Source organism: Hyperolius riggenbachi, chromosome 10 (assembly GCF_040937935.1).
Source record: "Hyperolius riggenbachi isolate aHypRig1 chromosome 10, aHypRig1.pri, whole genome shotgun sequence".
Lineage (NCBI taxonomy): Eukaryota > Metazoa > Chordata > Amphibia > Anura > Hyperoliidae > Hyperolius > Hyperolius riggenbachi.
In genome coordinates, this window is record NC_090655.1 from 134,081,211 (window position 1) to 134,102,632 (window position 21,422).

General features: G+C 43.8%; 1 protein-coding gene across 6 annotated transcripts in view; it reads right to left on the minus strand.

The window, feature by feature from the left end:
* The window catches only part of CDH23 (cadherin related 23), a 1,682,716-nt gene that overhangs the window by 98,010 nt on the left and 1,563,284 nt on the right, over window positions 1–21,422 (minus strand). For 5 of the 6 annotated variants that reach the window (XM_068258239.1, XM_068258228.1, XM_068258229.1 and 2 more), the window contains 2 exons: window positions 9,189–9,314; window positions 6,411–6,614 (listed from right to left, as the gene is read on the minus strand). The exons of the other annotated variant lie outside the window; for it this stretch is intronic. In XM_068258239.1, coding sequence (XP_068114340.1) covers window positions 6,411–6,614; window positions 9,189–9,314 — 330 coding nt within the window. The remainder of the gene's footprint in view (window positions 1–6,410; window positions 6,615–9,188; window positions 9,315–21,422) is intronic. 6 annotated transcript variants of the gene reach the window in all.

Consider the following 21,422-nt stretch of genomic DNA (forward strand, 5'->3'; position numbering starts at 1 on the left):
AACGTGAAATGCGGTAAACTGTACCCCACATATAAACATGTGAAATGCACACGTTACCCCACATATTTGAAATGCAGCAAATACTACCTCAGACATACAGTAAATGCATCAACTGTTTCCCCACTGGGTGCTGGTGGGGTGGAATGGAGCTGAGTGGAGTGGAAGGGTGACACTGTGTGGGGAGGAGGATGACACTGGGGACCATATGCAATTCACTTTTTCACCTGGGTTTTCTCCTGGGAGATAATTTTGCATCTTCAATTTAAAATAACTTCAGCACTTTTCAACTAAAAAAGTACCAAAAAGTAGGAGAAAAAGTACTATCAAAAAGGCATTTTATTTACAAGTTTAAAAATATCACCTAGGAGATAACTCAGGTGAAAAAGTGAATTGCTGGGTGAGTAGAAGAGTGACACTGGGTGGGGAGGGTGATGGCGGGGAGGAGGGTGACACTGGGTGGGGAGGAGGGTGATTCTGGGTGGGGAGGGTGATACTAAGTGGGGAGGAGTGACAGCGGGGAAAAGGGTGACAGTGGGTGGGCACCCCCACCTCCTCCTCCTCTGTCACCTCGTGCCTGGCTCACTGGGAGAGTGCCCCCACCTTCTTCTTCTCCATCCCCTGGTGGCCTGGCAGCTGCTGCTGCACAGACAAGCAGCACACTGGGGGAGGAACTGGGGACATTTGTGGGCAGCCCTGGAGGCGAATCTGAGGCTGGAGGAGGATTGGAGGATGAGGAGGTGGATCAAAGGGTGGAGGAGGCGGGGTACACAGGCCACACAGAGTCCCAGGATGTCCGATGGTTAAACTGGGACGGAACACGTCCCAGGTAAAATGGGACATCTGATCACCGTAGATTAGTGTAGTTGGGGGTTACTGTAACTGGGGGGAAATGGGGGTAACTGTAGCAGAGGGGCAATATGGATTAGTGTAGCTCGGTGGAAATGGGGGTAACAGAGGTTACTTTAGCTGGGCAGTGTAGCTCAGAGACAGCTTGGGGAAGGGGGGGGGGGCGACCTCCATAAGACACCCCTAGTATAGTCTAGTAGTACATTTTTCCCTGTTTTTTGTCCTCTAAACCAAAGTGAGTATTCTGGTCATGTGCATATTATGGTCAGGTGCATCTTATGGTCCGAAAAATATGGTATATCTGAATAATTATTGTATTATCCGCATATACCTTTTTAATATTTCCAGAGGAATGAATAGGACATTTTCTTCATGTCACATTCCAAATAATTTTACAAAGCCATTTGTAATAGTCTGGATCCACTCTGATATCTTTCTTATGATGTCCACAAGTGACACAATGCAGTAATTTAATAAAATAACCCATTTAGTAATTTAATCAATCAAGCAGTAAAAGTGTTCATAAACAATTTTTACTGCATCATCACTTGCTAATTTTTTCAGAAGAATGATTAGAAAGTTAGAAATTGCAATCATTAAAGCGAAGGAACAACCTTTCACACTGAAGTACAATAGCCTTGTTTGTGGGCACATAGGATCAATCACAACCTAGCTTTTAATAGACTCATTTATGACCTTTTATTTATTATTATTTGATTCTATCAAAGATGCAATTTATGGCCCAGTATGAGTCTGCACACTGGGAAAGCAAATCTACAGCGAATAAAAAACCTTATGAAATAATGAATTGTTTGTAAAGTACAGCTAAGAAATTCGTAGCAAAGAAAACAGTTTCATGTTTTCCAGTACAGGAAGAGTTAAAAACCTCCAGTTCTCTATGCAAGAGCTTCTCTGAGCTATTCCACCAACTTGGGTCAAATACAGTCCTGTTTTCAGCAGCACTTAAACAGCCAAGAAACAGCGAGAGACAGCTTGAGATAAGGTTTTACTGCAGGAAAGTTTAAAGGGTCATTATTTCTGCTTTGTTTTATAGCTTAAATGACAGAGTGTAGTTTTAAAACTGCAACTGTGACAGTATGATGCAATGTTATAAAAAAAAAAGCTATATAACTGAAAATAAAATTATTAGACTTTTATTTGCTGCTAAAGCTCTATTTACTACACATGCAATGAATTATATCATACATTTTTTTTTTGCTGAAGGTTTGCTTTAAAGTAAACTTCAATTCAGTTGGCTTGCCCTTCAATTGGTAGTCTTTTAAGAGGAACTGTCGTGAAAATCTTAAAATTTAAAACGCATACAAATAAGAAGTACGTTTCTTCCTGAGTAAAATGAGCCATAAATTACTTCTCTCCTATGTTGGTGGCATTTACAGTAAGTAGTAGAAATCTGACATTACCAACAGGTTTTGGGCTAGTAGTCCATCTCTCCATAGGGGATTCTTTATTCTTTATAAAGACACCCCCTAAAAAAGATTTATACAAAGATACTGTCCAGCCTCCCCTGCTCACCGTACACTTTTTTGGCAGCTGGACGGAGCAACTGCCATTCACTAAGTGCATTTTGAAAATAAAGAAATCCCTGTGAACCCCCCATAAGGAGATGGGCTAGTCCAAAACCTGGCGGTCAGATTTCTACTACCTACTGTAAGTGACAGCAACATAGGAGAAAAATAATTTATCGCTCATTTTACTCTGGAAGAAACATACTTCTTAATTGTATAAGTTTACATATATTTTACATTTTTAAGATTTTCGCAACAGAGGTCCTTTAAGGATGTTTTGTGCACCTATATCTGAGATATTGTACAAATCACTAGACTGCCACCCTAAATGTCTTTTGTAGTTCAAAAAGAGTGAAGCGGGCACACCATCATGTTCTGGGTGCTTGGTGTGGTGACCAGGCAACCTCACCTTAGAAACATAGCATAGCCAGGTACATCAGCACACCAGTCTCCGTTCAAAATGCAATGCACATTTTATTGTGCACTAATCCACATGGTAAAACCGACAATTGTTTCGGGGGCCACGCAGGGTCCCCCTTTCTCAAGGCAATGTGGCATAATGCCATATAATTATGCCACATTGCCTTGAGAAAGGGGGACCCTGCGTGGCCCCCGAAACAATTGTCGGTTTTACCATGTGGATTAGTGCACAATAAAATGTGCGTTGCATTTTGAATGGAGACTGGTGTGCTGATGTACCTTGCTATGCTAAATGTCTTTTGGGGGAAAATCAATTCACATGAAAGTATACTACTTAGGGAGACTTTACTTCTAGCCCGCAGAACCTACTCTAGCTTGGCTGGCTACAACTTCTTCCCAGTTAAAAGACTGGAAAAAAGTGTCAATGTAAAAGGTCCTTTTACACTTAATCAGTTGCTCTCAGTTAAAACGGAAAGAAAACTGATTTTCAAAGTAAGTCCCATGTTTTCCTATGGCACCTTTCACACTTAACGCGTTTTAACTGAAATCTTCTTCCCAATGCACTGCTATGGAAAAAACGCGTACCAACGCGTACTAACGCATACTAACGCACAGTAACGCATACCAACTGATTAAGTGTAAAAGGGACCTAACCCTTTAGTAAACTGGAGTATATCCAAAAAGGATGTCACCAGAAGTTTCTTATAGTATGGCCAAGATGGCAGGAGTCCCCTCTCACATAGCTGGACGGCCTTAATAGGTAGATATTTTTGACAGACGTGGGCAAGCGTTGGCGTACTTGATGTATGCTGTCCCAGTGACCAACCTCTGGGCCCAAGCAAGAAGAGGAGCAATATATGCACATCTCAAAACCCTTGAGGTCTGCATAGGAGGATCGAATCAGAAATACTAAAATGAGAAAGTGATCTGTCACAGATACCACCATGAAGCTAGTTTTAACTGTGTGGCTTTTTCTTTGATGGCTTTCGCTTTCATTAAGTTTAGGCACACTTTTGTTTGGTTGTCTACATATAGCTGCCTGTGATCAGAGCAGTGGAGTCTCTCTGTTTTCTGCTTACTTTGCCATTTTAAAAGAATGGAAGGGACAGGTTGTTGAGCAATAAATGCAATACTAGTAGTTTAACCCAATGTAATCTGAACAGAGAGGGATTGATTCCTTCGGAATCGGAATCGCATTTATTTTGCCAAGCACAATTCTAAAAGGAAGGTAATGGAGCGCACAATGGTGCATTACCCAAGGTAGGCTTTAATCGCATACAACATTTTTATACTCACAAGATGAAAATAAAATCAGCGCTTCTCTTATGACGTCATGACGCTTTTCGGCGCTCTGCGCCTTCGTCAGATCTGACGAAGGCGCAGAGCGCCGAAACGCGTCATGACGTCATACGCACACTGATCCTCAGCCACGCCCACACCCACAGCGAGACGGCGCTCCTAATCCACCGGAGATCGCGCTGCTGGCCACAGCGCGCTGTCGCTGATTCGCCTGCAGGGTTAAGCGGTGGCTGTACCGCTGAGAAGCGCTGATTTTATTTTCATCTTGTGAGTATAAAAATTTTGTATGCGATTAAAGCCTACCTTGGGTAATGCACCATTGTGCGCTCCATTTCCTTCCTTCTAGAATTATTCTTTGCCCTGATTTATGGAGCTGCACATTGCATTGAACTCTCTAATACAAGAAGACTTGTATGAGAGAGTGTGTCTGCAAGGATATCTTGTTATTTTGCCAAGCACGACTGGGTCGTGCCCGGAATTGGGCTTGGCACATGAGTACAGGGCATGTACCGTATATACTCGCAAGCAAGCCGAATTTTTGACCCCCCAAAAGTGGGCCAAAAGTTGGGGGGTTGGCTTGCTTGCGAGTCATGTACCCCCGGCCGCTATTACCTTACCGGCGGCTTCCAATATTTCCCTCTCCGTCTCTTCGTGCAGGCATGTAAATAGTTCGCAGCAGCTCGCCCTACGGCGGCAGCTGTGTGATGACGGAGCGTAGAGAGAGCGGTTCCCATAGTAACGGCGATACATATCTACCTACCTACACTGAGCACTATCTACCTATACTGGGGCACTATACTAGCTATACTGGGGCACTATGCTAGCTATACTGGACACTTTACTAGCTATACTGGACACTTTACTAGCTATACTGGACACTTTACTAGCTATACTGAACACTTTACTAGCTATACTGAGCACTATACTAGCTATACTGAGCACTATACTGGGCACTATACTAGCTATACTGAGCATGATACTAGCTATACTGGGGCATTTTACTAGCTATACTGGGCACTTTACTAGCTATACTGGGCACTTTACTAGCTATACTGAGCACTACCTACCTATACTGGGCACTATACTAGCTATACTGAGCACTATACTAGCTGTACTGGGCACTATACTAGCTATACTGAGGCAATACCTACCCATACTGGGCACTACACTAGCTATACTGGGACACACTGGGGGGATCACGCGGCCAGCATTTCCTACCCCCGGCTTATATGAGGGTCAATCATTTTTTCCTGGTTTTTCGGGTAAAAGTGGGGGGGGGGGTCGGCTTATATGCGGGCCGGTTTGCTTGCGAGTATATTCGGTACATAGAAACATAAGAAACAGCATAGCGTAGAGCATAGTGGCAACACTTCATCTAACAAAACATATACATACAAGTTTCTACCATGCACAGCACATCAATATTTTATAGATTTCGGCTGGAAATCTATGAAAAAAATCAATCAAATCCCAGCATTGCTCTGCTCGATGCATTGCAAAGCTATGGGCTGTCAATCTATTGCCACTCCTGCCCCGACCCTGACCGACAGAGTTTCCATCCTGTCCGAATGATACTTTTGATTAGCTCAAAATCGTTGTGCTGTAGATTCCCAGCAGATTCAACAGCATAATCAATGTGTGAATGGCCTACTTAAAATTATTCAGTGTCCTCCATTTTAAAGTCTACCATACACTATGAGATAGGATTTAGAAAAAGTTAATAATTGATATCTAGCTGATGCTGATCGTTTACCAGGGGTATCGGTTGTGCCGACCAGTTAAAACTAAAAAAAAAGAACAGCTTTGACTAATGAACAGTATGACCTAGTGGCAAACATCAATCATATAATGCCCAGCATGACCTCTGACTAGAAGTCAGCTGGCCAGTAGTGATGGAGATTGCCCTGAAGACTGTGTTTGTGACCCTGAGATTATGCCAGGACACGCAGGTTCCCAAACACGAATGGCCAGCTGACTTCAGGTCTGGGGTCATGCTGGGCTTAATTGAATGGATCTTTGCTGCTAGTAAATATGTGTCACAATGAATTCCTTCCCTACTGCCTAGCTTAAGTGGATAGGAACTCTAAATGGCTTGAAGCAGCAGAGAAGCTGTGGGCAGAGCTCTGACATCAAAGCCAGGAACCTGGGAGTGGAGGTGACTGCACACCACTGTACTGTGGAAAAGAGAAGTGCTGGGAGATTAGACATGCAGGGCTGCGCTGTACAAATAAGCACTAACCCTGCTGTTTTTACTTTTTGCCTTTAGCTGAGCTATAAGAGGGTAGCCTACGTAAATAATGGAAACAGCATTGAACTTACCTGGGGGACTGTTTTCCCTGAGATGTACAATAACACTCTGTGGGTTAAATACTGGCCTGTTGTCATTGGCATCAAGTATTGTTAAAGCAAGTGAGGCTGTGCTATTTAACTTTCCAATGTCTTCTGCCACAAGAGTGAGATTCAGTATCGGGACAGAGAAAGCTTCTCGGTCAATAATTCTTCCCGATTTCACAGCCACAACTCCTAAAGAAGAAAATAAATAACATGCAATGACTAATATAAATTATTAAATAAACACGAGGAGCACAACTTTCACTTTTTCATGTTCAATGGAATCCTGTTATGCACAAATATCTTGTTTTCATTTTTCATGTAACTATTTGGTTATTTATTCAATATAATGGTATATCTGTGCAATCAGAACATAGCGTTGTTGTACATGACAAATTACGAGGTCCAGAAAATGCAGCAAATATAGAGGTCAGCAGAATTACGGTACATTGGTCAAACACAGTTGTTAAACATTATTCAATCAAGCCTTGGCCATAGCAGCCTACCCTCTCGCGTGTTAGCTAATCAGCACATAGCATCAGCAACTATTACAGATTGGACAACGCTACTGTTTGAACGCTACGGTCCTGGCATAAGGTATCTTAAAGAGGTGCTGTCAGCCATACTATCTCAGACCCCCCCCCCCCCCCCCCCACACACACACACGTATAAGTAGATAAATACTTGCTCTACTTAAATAACATATGTATAGCACTGTCCACATTTTGATTTTAGTGATTTTTCTATAGTAAAAAAAGAGAAAATTCCTTCTTAGGATTCTACTAACTGTGTCTATCTTGAACCCAATCCTGATTTTATTTCCTCCCTTACGCTCCTCTGCTTGATTGTGTATGCATTGCCCGCCCTCCTCCCAGTCTTCAGGCACTCCCACCCAGATCTGCAATAGAAAGTGAATTGTCTCAGCAACTTCCAAGCAGGAGGTTTAGGAGTGGGAAAAGGTGCATGCCTCCAGGTCCTAGTGCCCACCGCCCGCACTCTAGAGCAACAGCCTGCTCTGAAACAAATTTTTTTTTGTCTTGTGCGTCTGCCAGCTCATTAAGGCATACGGGTGGGCACCATCTACAGTTTCTCTCCCTCTGGGCCGCCCTGCATCTGCATGGCTTGCAGGGGCTGTAATTCCGCCAGTGAGCTGAATGTCAGGCTTTTTATTTACCAGCCTGGCTTAGCCAGTTAATTGCTTACTGGGTTTAGTGTTAGGAATAGATGGGGGAGGTAGTATTAGGCATAGATAGGGGAAGGTTAGTGTGAAAATTGGGATACAGAGGGTTAGTAGAATATTTGGAAGGTGGGGGAAGGGTGCATGCAGAGTGCGCAGTAGAAGTTGTCACTCACCCCACATGATCCACGCGATGCATGTCCTCCCTTCTTCCTGGTACAAGGCATCCCGTATCATGGTACAGGAGGAAGAAAGGAATGACATGCAGCATGTGGATCATAGGAGGTGAGTGACAGCTTCAGATAAGCATTCTGCATGTGTTTAACCTTGCCACTGCGCCACAGGCAATGGTTCGCTTCACCCACCCGTACAAACAGGCATGTTACCACATACATATAAGATGTGCATTTGTCCCAGAGTAAAATGCAGAATAAATGAAGTTTTCCTAAGTCACTGCCAATATATTAGGTATTTAAAAATCAGGTTTTGGGCTGGTCAGTCTCCTTATCGGGATTTCTTTTATCAAATGCAATCCCTGGAAAGGATCTATATAAAGATGCCGGCAGACCTCCCTATTCTGGCAGTTGGGCTGAGCAACTGGCATTCAGGGCATTTAAAATAAAGGAATTCCTGAGAATCCCCCATGAGTAGATGGACTAGTCCAAAATCAGAATTTTACTACCTACTGTAAGGGCCCATTCACACTAGAAACGCTTTTCTGAGCATTTTGCGATTAACGGTTTTTAAAATCGCAATTTGTACCATGATTATCTATTTTTTTATTGTATTTATAAAGCACCAACATATTACGCAGTGCTGGGCATTGGTTTAGGTTACAGACAATATTTAGGGGTGACATACAGCAAAATGACAATACATGAATACAAGAAAGACCAGATCAGGCAGCACAGTAGGAGTACAAGGTAATGCTTAGTCAGTCACTGGAGGGGAGGATGGAGATTAGGCAAGTTAGGTTCACTCAGATGCATAGCATGGGTTCACAGTAATGGAGGTGCATGATCAGGTAGGACACAAAAGGAGGAGGACCCTGCCCACAGGCTTACAATCTTTTACAATGATTTTAATGAAAGTTAATGGGAGCGATTTTAAAAAACAGAAATCGCAAAACGCTCAGAAAAGTTCTTCTAGTGTGACTAGGCCCTAAGTGACCATAACATAGGAAAAAATAATTTATAGTTCATTTCACTTTAGGCCAAAAGTACGTCTTACAAATATGCATAACATGGATTGTAAATTTGACAGTCTTCAACTACGGTGTTCCTTTAATAAAACATTTTTGAAGCTAAGAAAAACAAAACAAAAACAATTTAGCCTTGCAGCATAAAATATACTATTCATATTGTATAGAGTAGCCAATTCTCTCCCAGAATTCCTCCTCTGAACACTCTGAACAACTTTCTGTAGGCAATAACACTTTTTAGTTTAAAAACAAAAATGATCTTTGCAATGCCATATCATAAATGCAGCAAGGAGTGAAGGATATTCATTTCAGATACTGTCTATGTGGTGACTGTAGTTCTGCTTTGACAACATTAATACAAAAGTTAAAGAATTAAATGCAGTCATACCTGTGCTGCTGCTCATGTTAAACAAATCCACCTGAGGACCAAGAAGTCGATACGAGACCACAGCATTTTGTCCTAAGTCACTGTCTAATGCTAAAATGGGTCCATTGAGGACAATGATGGGTGTTCCTAGATCAGACATAAAAGTCAGAATACTTAAAATAATTTATTAATGAATGTTACCTAACAACCTTCTCCCAAATCCTTTCCCAACAAACTGCACAATTTTTTTGTGACAAAAAAATTCAACAATGGATGATACAAGATGAGACCAAGTGATATATGTTTTAGCGATGGTTCAGGCTGTTGAAGCCCTAGCAGACTGAATAGACCCTGATAGTCCTAAAATCCTGTAGGAAATAAAGATAAAATGATCAGTAAGTTTACAAATGAAGCAAACCAAAACCTCAATTCCCTAAACGGAGAGAGAGAAGCACCTAAATGTCTCCAGAAATGTTAGAATAAATTAGTTCAACACTACAAACCATACAAGTCTTACACTAGTAATTTTTTATGTGGAACAGGTGACTTATAAATATTTAATACCTTGTCAAGTAAACAAAGAATTTTCATCATGACTGAAGAATAATAATAATAATAATAATAATAATAACAACTTGTTTTATATATATATATATATATATATATATATATATATATATATATATACATATATATATATATATATATATATATATATATATATATATATATATATATATGTTTATAACAATTACTATTATTATTTCTATTATGCATTCATTTCCAAAAGGGCCACTAGGGATCAGCATTTACAACAATATAAAAACGCACAGGTTACAATATTTTTTTGAGTAGAAGTTTTTTTTACTTACAGATCGAAAAGCTCAAGTAAACTTATTATTTGCATCCAATGACTTGTGGTTGTTAAATTGAAGTAAGGTAAAATGCATTACAGAATGCACTACACACAAACGTGGAGGAAAATAAAACTTCAGAACTCTATTTACTGTCTAGTGCAGGCATGGGCAAACTTGGCCCTCCAGCTGTTATGGAACTACAAGTCCCACAATGCATTTGCCATTATGAGTCATGACTGTGGTTGTCAGACTCCTGCAATGCATTGTGGGACTTGTAGTTCCGTAACAGCAGGAGGGCCAAGTTTGTCCATGCCTGGTCTAGTGTCTACCACATGTAAAATGGCAACTACGCATGCACTTTCTTCTGAATGTGAGAACACATCTTGTAATGCCTTTTAAAGAGTATCTAAATGTAGAGAAACATAGAAGCTGCCATCTTTATTACCTAAGACGGGTCTTTATATGGCTCTAATTCTGATTTTCTGATTTTGTTTGCCTTAAGCAGTTTACATCACAGATGTGGTACATGCATTCAGTTGCTGGGTCAGAAGGTGTCATCCGCGTACATGTTGTAAGTCAGCAACTCAAAGTGTAAAAGTGTAGCCTGTCCACCAGACCAGTAAGTAGGGTTTTTTTATATAGGGATTCAGCAATCATTCCATCTAAGAGTTTGGGTTTTCTTTTACAGGGTTCTATAACTAATAGAAAAAGTTAGTGGATTTATTGTAGGTACTGCTAGCAAACAGGATCAATCCAGCTGTTTTTGTGCTGATCTTTTTCACTTTATACTAACTGACGTTGCATCTTAAAGTAAACCTAAAGTAACAAAAATATAGATTCTGTAAGTGCTGATGTGTTTTTCTAAGACAAGATGATTATATGTTTGTAATGTTGACCCCCCTACCTGTAATACCTTCAAAACCACTTAAAAAGAACATGATGTAAGCAAATCCGTGTTTTGTCAGCTTTGACCTCTATACTCGGTTCTGGACTTGTGGTAATTGAAAGTATTACTACCAAAGGATGTTAACAGTAGCTGCCTTTATCTCTGTGGAAAGGTTTACTTAAACGGACACCTGAAGTGAGAGGGATATGGAGGCTGCCATATTTATTTCCTTTATCCTGCTCATCCTCCTCCTCTAAAAGCTCATTGGGAGTAAAAAGAAAAAAAACAAAAAACAATGGGCCAATACTTACCTAAGGAGAGGGAAGGCTCTGGATCCTATAGAGCCTTCCCTCTCCTCTTCTGGTCTGTTAAAGTGGACCCAAATTAAAAATGCAAGATTTCAGAAATACAATCTATTTTCTAAATTATAATAATAAATAGCAGCCTTTTTTCAGCTGCATGATGACAAATATAAAATATTTTACATTTATTGGAGGAACCCCTCCCTTCCTTTCATATTGCCGGGACAGAATCCGGCAAACTGGTTCCCACACTGCACTATCAGAAGCTAAACAAAAGTATTTTGCTGCCCTGATTGAAACTCAAGCCTCCAACCCACGACGTCTCTTCACCACCTTTAACTCCCTACTTAACCCCACTCCTCCCCCCCCCTTGCACCACCATCTCAGCCAATGACTTTGCCACTCACTTCACCAGTAAAATCTCAGCTATCCGAAATGAAATCTCCCTCTTACATTCTTCAATTCCCTCCAACTCCCCCCAGGCCATTGCCATGCCTCACCTTCCAGGCCTCTCCCATGCCCCACCCCCCCCCTCACCTACTCCATCCAGACTGTTCCAATGCACCCACCCTCCTTAACCTCCTTCATTCCTGCTACCATTGAAGAGGTGAATTTATTGTTTGCCACTTCCCCTGCCACCTCCTCCCCCCTCGACCCTGTCCCCTCTGACACCCTCCGCCCCCACTTCCCTGACTTGGCCCGTGTCCTCACCTCCTTGTTCAACCTTTCCCTCTCCACCAGCACCTTCCCCTCAGCTTTTAAAGAGGCCACTGTACTTCCCCTGCTGAAAAAACGCTCACTCGACCCCTCCCTTCCCTCCAACTACCGCCCAAATTTCTCTCCTCCATTTTGCCTCAAAGCACCTTGAACGCCTGGTCCACAGACGCATCATGCACTACCTCAGCACCAACTCCCTACTTGACCCCCTACAATCTGGTTTCCGTCCTGCCCACTCAACAGAAATCGCTCTCGTCAAGGTAGTAACCTTACCCTTACCCTTGCTAAAGCTGAAGGAAACTACTCCATCCTGCTACTGCTTGACCTTTCCTCGGCATTTGATACAGTTGACCATCCCTTCCTCCTTCAATCCCTACAGTCCTTAGGGATTTGTAACAACACCCTTGCCTGGATCTCCTCATACCTCTCTAATCGCCACTTCACCACCTCATTTAATGGTTCCTCCTCAACTCCCACACCCCTCTCGGTTGGAGTCCTCCAAGGCTCTGTTCTGGGCTTCCTACTGTTCTCAATTTACATCTCCTCTATTGGCAAAGTCATCTCCTCCCTGGGCTTCAAATACCACCTATATGCCGATGATACCCAAATCTATCTCCACCACCCCCCATCTCTCCCCCTCCACTGTGGACAAGGTCTCCTCCTGCCTATCAACCATCTCTTCCTGGATGTCAGCTAGGTTCCTGAAGCTTAACCTGGATAAAACTGAACTCATAATTTTCCCGCCCCGCTCTGCACCACCCCTTCCAGATATTCACTTCACTATCAACAGCACTACCATCCGCCCTACCTCCCAGGCCCGCTGCCTGGGCGTCACCCTAGACTCTGCCCTCTCCTTCAGCCAACATATCCAAAATGTTACCAGAACCCGCAACTTCCACCTTCGAAACATCTCCAAAATCCGCCCCTTTCGGACCACAGACACTACCAAGCTTCTCATCCATGCCTTCATCATCTCCCGCCTTGACTACTGCAATGCCTTACTATCTGGCCTCCCCTTAAAACGCATTGAACCCCTTCAATCAGTCATGAATGCAGCAGCTAGACTCATCAGACTTTCCCACTACTATGCTTCCACTTCTCCCCTCTGTGAAGCCCTACACTGGCTCCCTATCAGCATCAGGATCAGTTTTAACCACTTCCCGACCGCCGTATGTACAATTGGCGGCCGGGAAGTGCACCCCGCAAGGACCGCCGTATTGACAATTGGCGGCGGTCCTTGTAGGGGCATGGGCGGAGCGATCGCGTCATCAGTGACGCGATCCTCCGCCTCCGCCTGGCGCCGCTCACCCGCCGGCCATACGGAAGCGCCGGCGGGATGTTAACCCCGCGATCGCCGCATACAAAGTGTATAATACACTTTGTAATGTTTACAAAGTGTATTATACAGGCTGCCTCCTGCCCTGGTGGTCCCAGTGTCCGAGGGACCACCAGGGCAGGCTGCAGCCACCCTAGTCTGCACCAAGCACACTGATTTCCCCCCCCCCCCCCCCTGCCCCAGATCGCCCACAGCACCCATCAGACCCCCCCCTGCCCACCCCCCAGACCCCTGTTTGCACCCAATCACCCCCCTAATCACCCATCAATCACTCCCTGTCACTATCTGTCAACGCTATTTTTTTTTTATCCCCCACCCTGCTCCCTGCCCCCTCCTGATCACCCCCCACCCCTCAGATTCTCCCCAGACCCCCCCCCCAGACCACCCCCCCTGTTTACTGTATGCATCTATCCCCCTGATCACCTGTCAATCACCTGTCAATCACCTGTCAATCACCCATCAATCACCCGTCAATCACCCCCTGTCACTGCCACCCATCAGCCAGCCCCTAACCTGCCCCTTGCGGGCAATCTGATCACCCCCCCACACCAATAGATCGCCCGCAGATCCGACATCAGATCACCTCCCAAATCCATTGTTTACATCTATTCTCTCCTCTAAACACACACTAATTACCCATCAATCACCCATCAATCACCCATCAATCACCCCCTATCACCACCTGTCACTTTTACCTATCAGATCAGACCCTAATCTGCCCCTTGCGGGCACCCAATCACCCGCCCACACGCTCAGATTGCCCTCTGACCCCCCCTTATCAATTCACCAGTGCATTAATTACATCTGTTCTTCCCTGTAATAACCCACTGATCACCTGTCAATCACCTGCCAATCACCTATCACCCATCAATCACCCCCTGTCACCCCCTGTCACTGCCACCCATCAATCAGCCCCTAACCTGCCCCTTGCGGGCAATCTGATCACCCACCCACACCATTAGATCGCCCGCAAACCCGCCGTCAGATTACCTCCCAAATGTATTGTTTACATCTGTTATCTTCTCTAAACACCCACTAATTACCCATCAATCACCCATCAATCACCCCCTATCACCACCTGTCACTGTTACCTATCAGATCAGACCCTAATCTGCCCCTTGCGGGCACCCAATCACCCGCCCACACGCTCAGATTGCCCTCAGACCCCCCCCTTATCAATTCGCCAGTGCATTAATTACATCTGTCCTTCCCTGTAATAACCCACTGATCACCTGTCAATCACCTGCCAATCACCTATCACCCATCAATCACCCCGTCACTGCCACCCAACAATCAGCCCCTAACCTGCCCCTTGCGGGCAATCTGATCACCCACCCACACCAATAGATCGCCCGCAGATCCGACATCAGATCACCACCCAAGCGCAGCGTTTACATCTATTCTCTCCTCTAAACACCCACTAATTACCCATCAATCACCCCCTATCACCACCTATCACCACCTGTCACTGTTACCCATCAGATCAGACCCTAATCTGCCCCTTGCGGGCACCCAATCGCCCGCCTACACGCTCAGATTGCCCTCAGACCCCCCCTTATCAATTCGCCAGTGCAATATTTACATCTGTTCTCCCCTGTAATAACCCACTGATTACCTGTCAATCACCTATCAATCACCCATCAATCACCCCCTGTCACTGCCACCCATCAATCACCCCCTGTCACTTCCACCCATCAATCACCCGCTGTCACTGCCACCCATCAATCAGCCCCTAACCTGCCCCTTGCGGGCAAACTGATCACCCACCCACACCAATAGATCGCCCGCAGATCCGACATCAGATCACCACCCAAGCGCAGTGTTTCCATCTATTCTCTACCCTAAACACCCACTAATTACCCATCAATCACCCCCTGTCACTGCTACCTATCAGATTAGACCCCTATCTGCCCCTAGGGCACTCAATCACCCGCCCACACCCTCAGAATGCCCTCAGACCCCAGCCCTGATCACCTCGCCAGTGCATTGCTTGCATCTATTCCCCCCTCTAATCACACCTTGAGACACCCATCAATCACCTCCTGTCACCCCCTAGCACACCTACCCATCAGATCAGGCCCCAATTTGCCCCGTGTGGGCTCCTGATCACTCGGCCAATCCCTCAGATCCCCCTCAGACCCCCTTCCGATCACCTCCCCAGTGCATTGATTGCATCTATTTTCCCGTCTAACCACCCCCTGAGACACCCATCAATCACCTCCTGTCACCCCCCTAGCACTCCTATCCATCAGATCAGGCCCAATACAACCTGTCATCTAAAAGGCCACCCTGCTTATGACCGGTTCCACAAAATTCGCCCCCTCATAGACCACCTGTCATCAAAATTTGCAGATGCTTATACCCCTGAACAGTCATTTTGAGACATTTGGTTTCCAGACTACTCACGGTTTTGGGCCTGTAAAATGCCAGGGCGGTATAGGAACCCCACAAGTGACCCCATTTTAGAAAAAAAGACACCCCAAGGTATTCTGTTAGGTGTATGATGAGTTCATAGAAGATTTTATTTTTTGTCAAAAGTTAGCGGAAATTAATTTTTATTGGTTTTTTTTCACAAAGTGTCATTTTTCACTAACTTGTGACAAAAAATAAAATCTTCTATGAACTCGCCATACACCTAACGGAATACCTTGGGGTGTCTTCTTTCTAAAATGGGGTCACTTGTGGGGTTCCTATACTGCCCTGGCATTTTAGGGGCCCTAAACCGCGAGGAGTAGTCTAGAAAACAAATGCTTCAAAATGACCTGTGAATAGGACGTTGGGCCCCTTAGCGCACCTAGGCTGCAAAAAATTGTCACACATGTGGTACCGCTGTACTCAGGAAAAGTAGTATAATGTGTTTTGGGGTGTATTTTTACACATACCCATGCTGGATGGGAGAAATTTCTATGTAAATGGACAATTGTGTGTAAAAAAATCAAACAATTGTCATTTACAGAGACATTTCTCCCACTTAGCATGGGTATGTGTAAAAATACACCCCAAAACGCATTATACTACTTCTCCTGAGTACGGCGGTACCACATGTGTGACACTTTTTTACACCCTAAGTACGCTAAGGGGCCCAAAGTCCAATGAGTACCTTTAGGATTTCACAGGTCATTTTGCGACATTTGGTTTCAAGACTACTCCTCACGGTTTAGGGCCCCTAAAATGCCAGGGCAGTATAGGAACCCCACAAATGACCCCATTCTAGAAAGAAGACACCCAAAGGTATTCCGTACGGAGTATGGTGAGTTCATAGAAGATTTTATTTTTTGTCACAAGTTAGCGGAAAATGACACTTTGTGAAAAAAAACTATTAAAATCAATTTCCGCTAACTTGTGACAAAAAAATAAAAACTTCTATGAACTCACCATACTCCTAACGGAATACCTTGGGGTGTCTTCTTTCTAAAATGGGGTCATTAGTGGGGTTCCTATACTGCCCTGGCATTTTAGGGGCCCTAAACCGTGAGGAGTAGTCTTGAAACAAAAATGACCTGTGAAATCCTAAAGGTACTCATTGGACTTTGGGCCCCTTAGTGCAGTTAGGGTGCAAAAAAGTGCCACACATGTGGTATCGCCGTACTCGGGAGAAGTAGTATAATGTGTTTTGGGGTGTATTTTTACACATACCCATGCTGGGTGGGAGAAATACCTCTGTAAATGACAATCTTTTGATTTTTTTACACACAATTGTCCATTTACAGAGGTATTTCTCCCACCCAGCATGGGTATGTGTAAAAATACACCCCAAAACACATTGTACTACTTCTCCTGAGTACGGCGATACCACATGTGTGGCACTTTTTTGCACCCTAACTGCGCTAAAGGGCCCAAAGTCCAATGAGTACCTTTAGAATTTCACAGGTCATTTTGAGAAATTTCGTTTCAAGACTACTCCTCACGGTTTAGGGCCCCTAAAATGCCAGGGCAGTATAGGAACCCCACAAATGACCCCATTTTAGAAAGAAGACACCCCAAGGTATTCCGTTAGGAGTATGGTGAGTTCATAGAAGATTTTATTTTTTGTCAAAAGTTAGCGGAAATTGACACTTTGTGAAAAAACACAATTAAAATCAATTTCCGCTAACTTTTGACAAAAAAATAAAATCTTCTATGAACTCACTATACTCCTAACGGAATACCTTGGGGTGTCTTCTTTCTAAAATGGGGTCATTTGTGGGGTTCCTATACTGCCCTGGCATTTTAGGGGCCCTAAACCGTGAGGAGTAGTCTTGAAACGAAATTTCTCAAAATGACCTGTGAAATTCTAAAGGTACTCATTGGACTTTGGGCCCTTTAGCGCAGTTAGGGTGCAAAAAAGTGCCACACATGTGGTATCGCCGTACTCAGGAGAAGTAGTATAATGTGTTTTGTGGTGTATTTTTACACATACCCATGCTGAGTGGGAGAAAGATCTCTGTAAATGGACAATTGTGTGTAAAAAAAATTAACAAATTGTCATTTACAGAGATATTTCTCCCACCCAGCATGGGTATGTGTAAAAATACACCCCAAAACACATTATACTACTTCTCCTGAGTACGGCAATACCACATGTGTGGCACTTTTTTGCACCCTAACTGCGCTAAGGGGTCCAAAGTCCAATGAGCACCTTCAGGCTTTACAGGGGTGCTTACAATTTAGCACCCCCCAAAATGTCAGGACAGTAAACACACCCCACAAATGACCCCATTTTGGAAAGTAGACACTTCAAGGTATTCAGAGAGGAGCATGGTGAGTCCGTGGCAGATTTCATTTTTTTTTGTCGCAAGTTAGAAGAAATGGAAACTTTTTTTTTTTTTTTTTCACAAAGTGTCATTTTCCGCTTACTTGTGACAAAAAATAATATCTTCTATGAACTCACTATGCCTCTCAGTGAATACTTTGGGATGTCTTCTTTCCAAAATGGGGTCATTTGGGGGGTATTTATACTATCCTGGAATTCTAGCCCCTCATGAAACATGACAGAGGGTCAGAAAAGTCAGAGATGCTTGAAAATGGGAAAATTCACTTTTTGCACCATAGTTTGTAAACGCTATAACTTTTACCCAAACCAATAAATATACACTGAATGGGGTTTTTTTTATCAAAAACATGTTTGTCCACATTTTTCGCGCTGCATGTATACAGAAATTTTACTTTATTTGAAAACTGTCAGCACAGAAAGTTAAAAAAATCATTTTTTTGCCAAAATTCATGTCTTTTTTGCTGAATATAATAAAAAGTAAAAATCGCAGGAGCAATCAAATAGCACTAAAAGAAAGCTTTATTAGTGACAAGAAAAGGAGCCAAAATTCATTTAGGTGGTAGGTTGTATGAGCGAGCAATAAACCGTGAAAGCTGCAGTGGTCTGAATGGAAAAAAAGTGGCCGGTCCTTAAGGGGTAGAAAGCCCTAGGTCCTCAAGTGGTTAAGGTTTTGTGCCTTACCTACAAATCTGTGCACAAGACTTGCCCAACTTACATTTTTGAGCTCGTCAACAGATATATACCTGCCCGTCCCCTCCGGTCCTCCAATGATCTCCGCCTGACCTCCCCACGCATTTCTCATTCCCATGCACGCTTACAAGATTTCTCAAGAGCTGCCCCCACCCTATGGAACTCCCTTCCACTCCCCCTCAGACTCCCTCCTTCCTTCAACACCTTCAAGCAATCCCTCAAAACACATTTCTTTAAAATAGCCTACCCCACATCTACCACACTCTAACTCTCTGTCAATCACCCTTTCCACAGTCCTACCTTGTGTGTCCCCCCACCCTTTAGATTGTAAGCCTTGGCTGGGCCTCCCCCTTCCCTTAGTGTGTCCTTCTTAATTTTACTACCCCGGCAGTTACACCCTTCTCATTGACTAACTCGTACTTGTTTTGCCGTGTCTCTGTAAACCGCATTTTATACCCTGATTGTATGTATAACCTTGTGCTATGTTGTATAACTATTTGCTACCTCTCTGTCTGTCACCCCTTGTTGCAATGTATGTATCCCTATTTATTGTCCAGCGCTGCGTAATATGTTGGCGCTTTATAAAAACAATAAATAATAATAATAATAATAATAACAGATGGTGTCCAGCAAAGGAGGAATTGCTAATGGCTGCCACCTGTATAACCCTAGTTATGAAAAGAGAATGGTGAAAAGCATGCACTGAAATGCTCATAGGCTTGAAGGAGTGTTTATTTATCTTTGTATGTATCAGAGTGGTGCAACTAAATATTTCAAATTAAAAAAATGTTTGGTTTGGGTCCGCTTTAAGCGCTGACTACCGTGTTTGAATCCCCCACTGAAGGGGACTTCAGAAGTCTTCAGGAATTGAGTCCTCCTGAAGACAGGCAGCTCCATGAGTGCGCGTGAGAGGGTGCATGCGCAGTATGGAACGGCCCGTCTTTGGGAGCCCTCAGGCTCCCAAAGTCCCCCGCAGGGGGGGATTAGAGCAGTATTTGACCAAATTGGTCGAATACTGCTACCGAGGAGCTAGCACTAGAACAGGAACCCGAGAGAGGAGAGAGAAGGCTCTATAGGACCCAGAGCTCTCTTCCCCCTTATGTATGTATTTGATTCCCAATGAATTCAAGACCTTAAACCAGCCTTTCTCAACCTTTTTTTACCCTGGAGAAACTCTTCAAATAAATTTTGGATCTAAAGGAACCCCTGCATTAGCTCCCCTATAACGGTTCTCTTTATTACACTAGCCCATGTTATGGTGCAGCTTGTTATGCTGCCTCTGTATTCTACTGCTTTTTATTAATGTGTTCATTATTCTGACCTCCAATGTAGTGCTTCTGTATACAGTACCCCCTATTATAGTATGCTATATTATACTCTACCCCCACTCTCACCATATTTGGGATGGGGAGCGCATACAATGAGTTTAGAGGACACAGAGGATACAAGAGGTACTTTTGAAACTTTATCAGCCTGCCACTGCACAGGTCCAGAAAATGCCAGGGCACCCCTGTAAATAAATCAAGGAACCCGGTGGCTTCAGGGAATCCTGCTCAACAAAGCCTGCCCTAAGCAATCATGCAGATCAGATGTTTGAGGTTTTACTGGATTAGCTGCATGCATGTTTCGGGTGTGTGATTCAGACATTTCATGAGATCTCTGGAGGACTTCAGGCAACTGGTATTGTTTAAAAGGAAATAAATATGGCAGCCTCCATATCCCTCTTACTTCAGTTGTCCTTTAAAGTGCCTACAAAGTGATGATGGTTGCATGTTTCTACCCTTCCATGCTGAATCAGCTGATGACCTCATTTTTGTGGTTTCCGAATGTTACTAACAGACACAATGGAAGAAAAGGCGGAAAAAACATTGGCTCAGTGCTGTTTTGCCCCACCAAATGAGGTGGTGTCTACTTGGAGTCCTCCACCTCTATGGAACTAACAAAGATGCTCATCTGAAATAAGTGGAGACCCTCGGGAGTAGAGTGTCACTTTCTAGTGATAGTCATGTCTAGGAGAACTCATGGAGAAGCATGTGACTTGTTTGATCAGCTTATAGATTGGAAAAGTTTTGATTGTAGACTTACATATCTCCTCACCTGACCAAACTGATCACGTGCTTCTCCATGAGTTCTTCTAGACATGACCATCACTATCACTTTCCATCAAATGAAATGTGGATCAGTTATCATGTGGACAGTCAAACTGTGGGGCCTTTGGATTTTTTCATATACCATAGACTTCCACTGTCTAACCACTCTGAGGCATGCCTCTCTGCTGACTATACCACAAATACAGTAGGATACAAAAGTTTGGGCAACCTTGTTAACCCCCTTGCCGTTCCAATTCTGACAGCAAGGGGGCGGCGCAGCACTTTAAAAAAAATTTTTTTTTAAATCATGTAGCGAGCCCAGGGCTCACTACATGATAGCCGCTGAGCAGCGGCATCCCCTCACCCACTCCGATCGCCTCCAGCGATCAGAGTAAGCAGGGCTTCCCCGGTCGCCATGGCGACGGGGCGGGATGACATCACCAACGTCATTGACGTCGGGACGTCAGAGGGAATCCCGATCCACCCCTCAGCGCTGCCTGGCATGTAGTCTGTTTCTGTTAAGCAGGCCATACACTGGTTGATTTTAGCCATCGATCAACGGCCGATTCAACCGTTTTGATCGAATTGGCTAGAAATTGATGCAGCAGAAAGCATGATCGATCA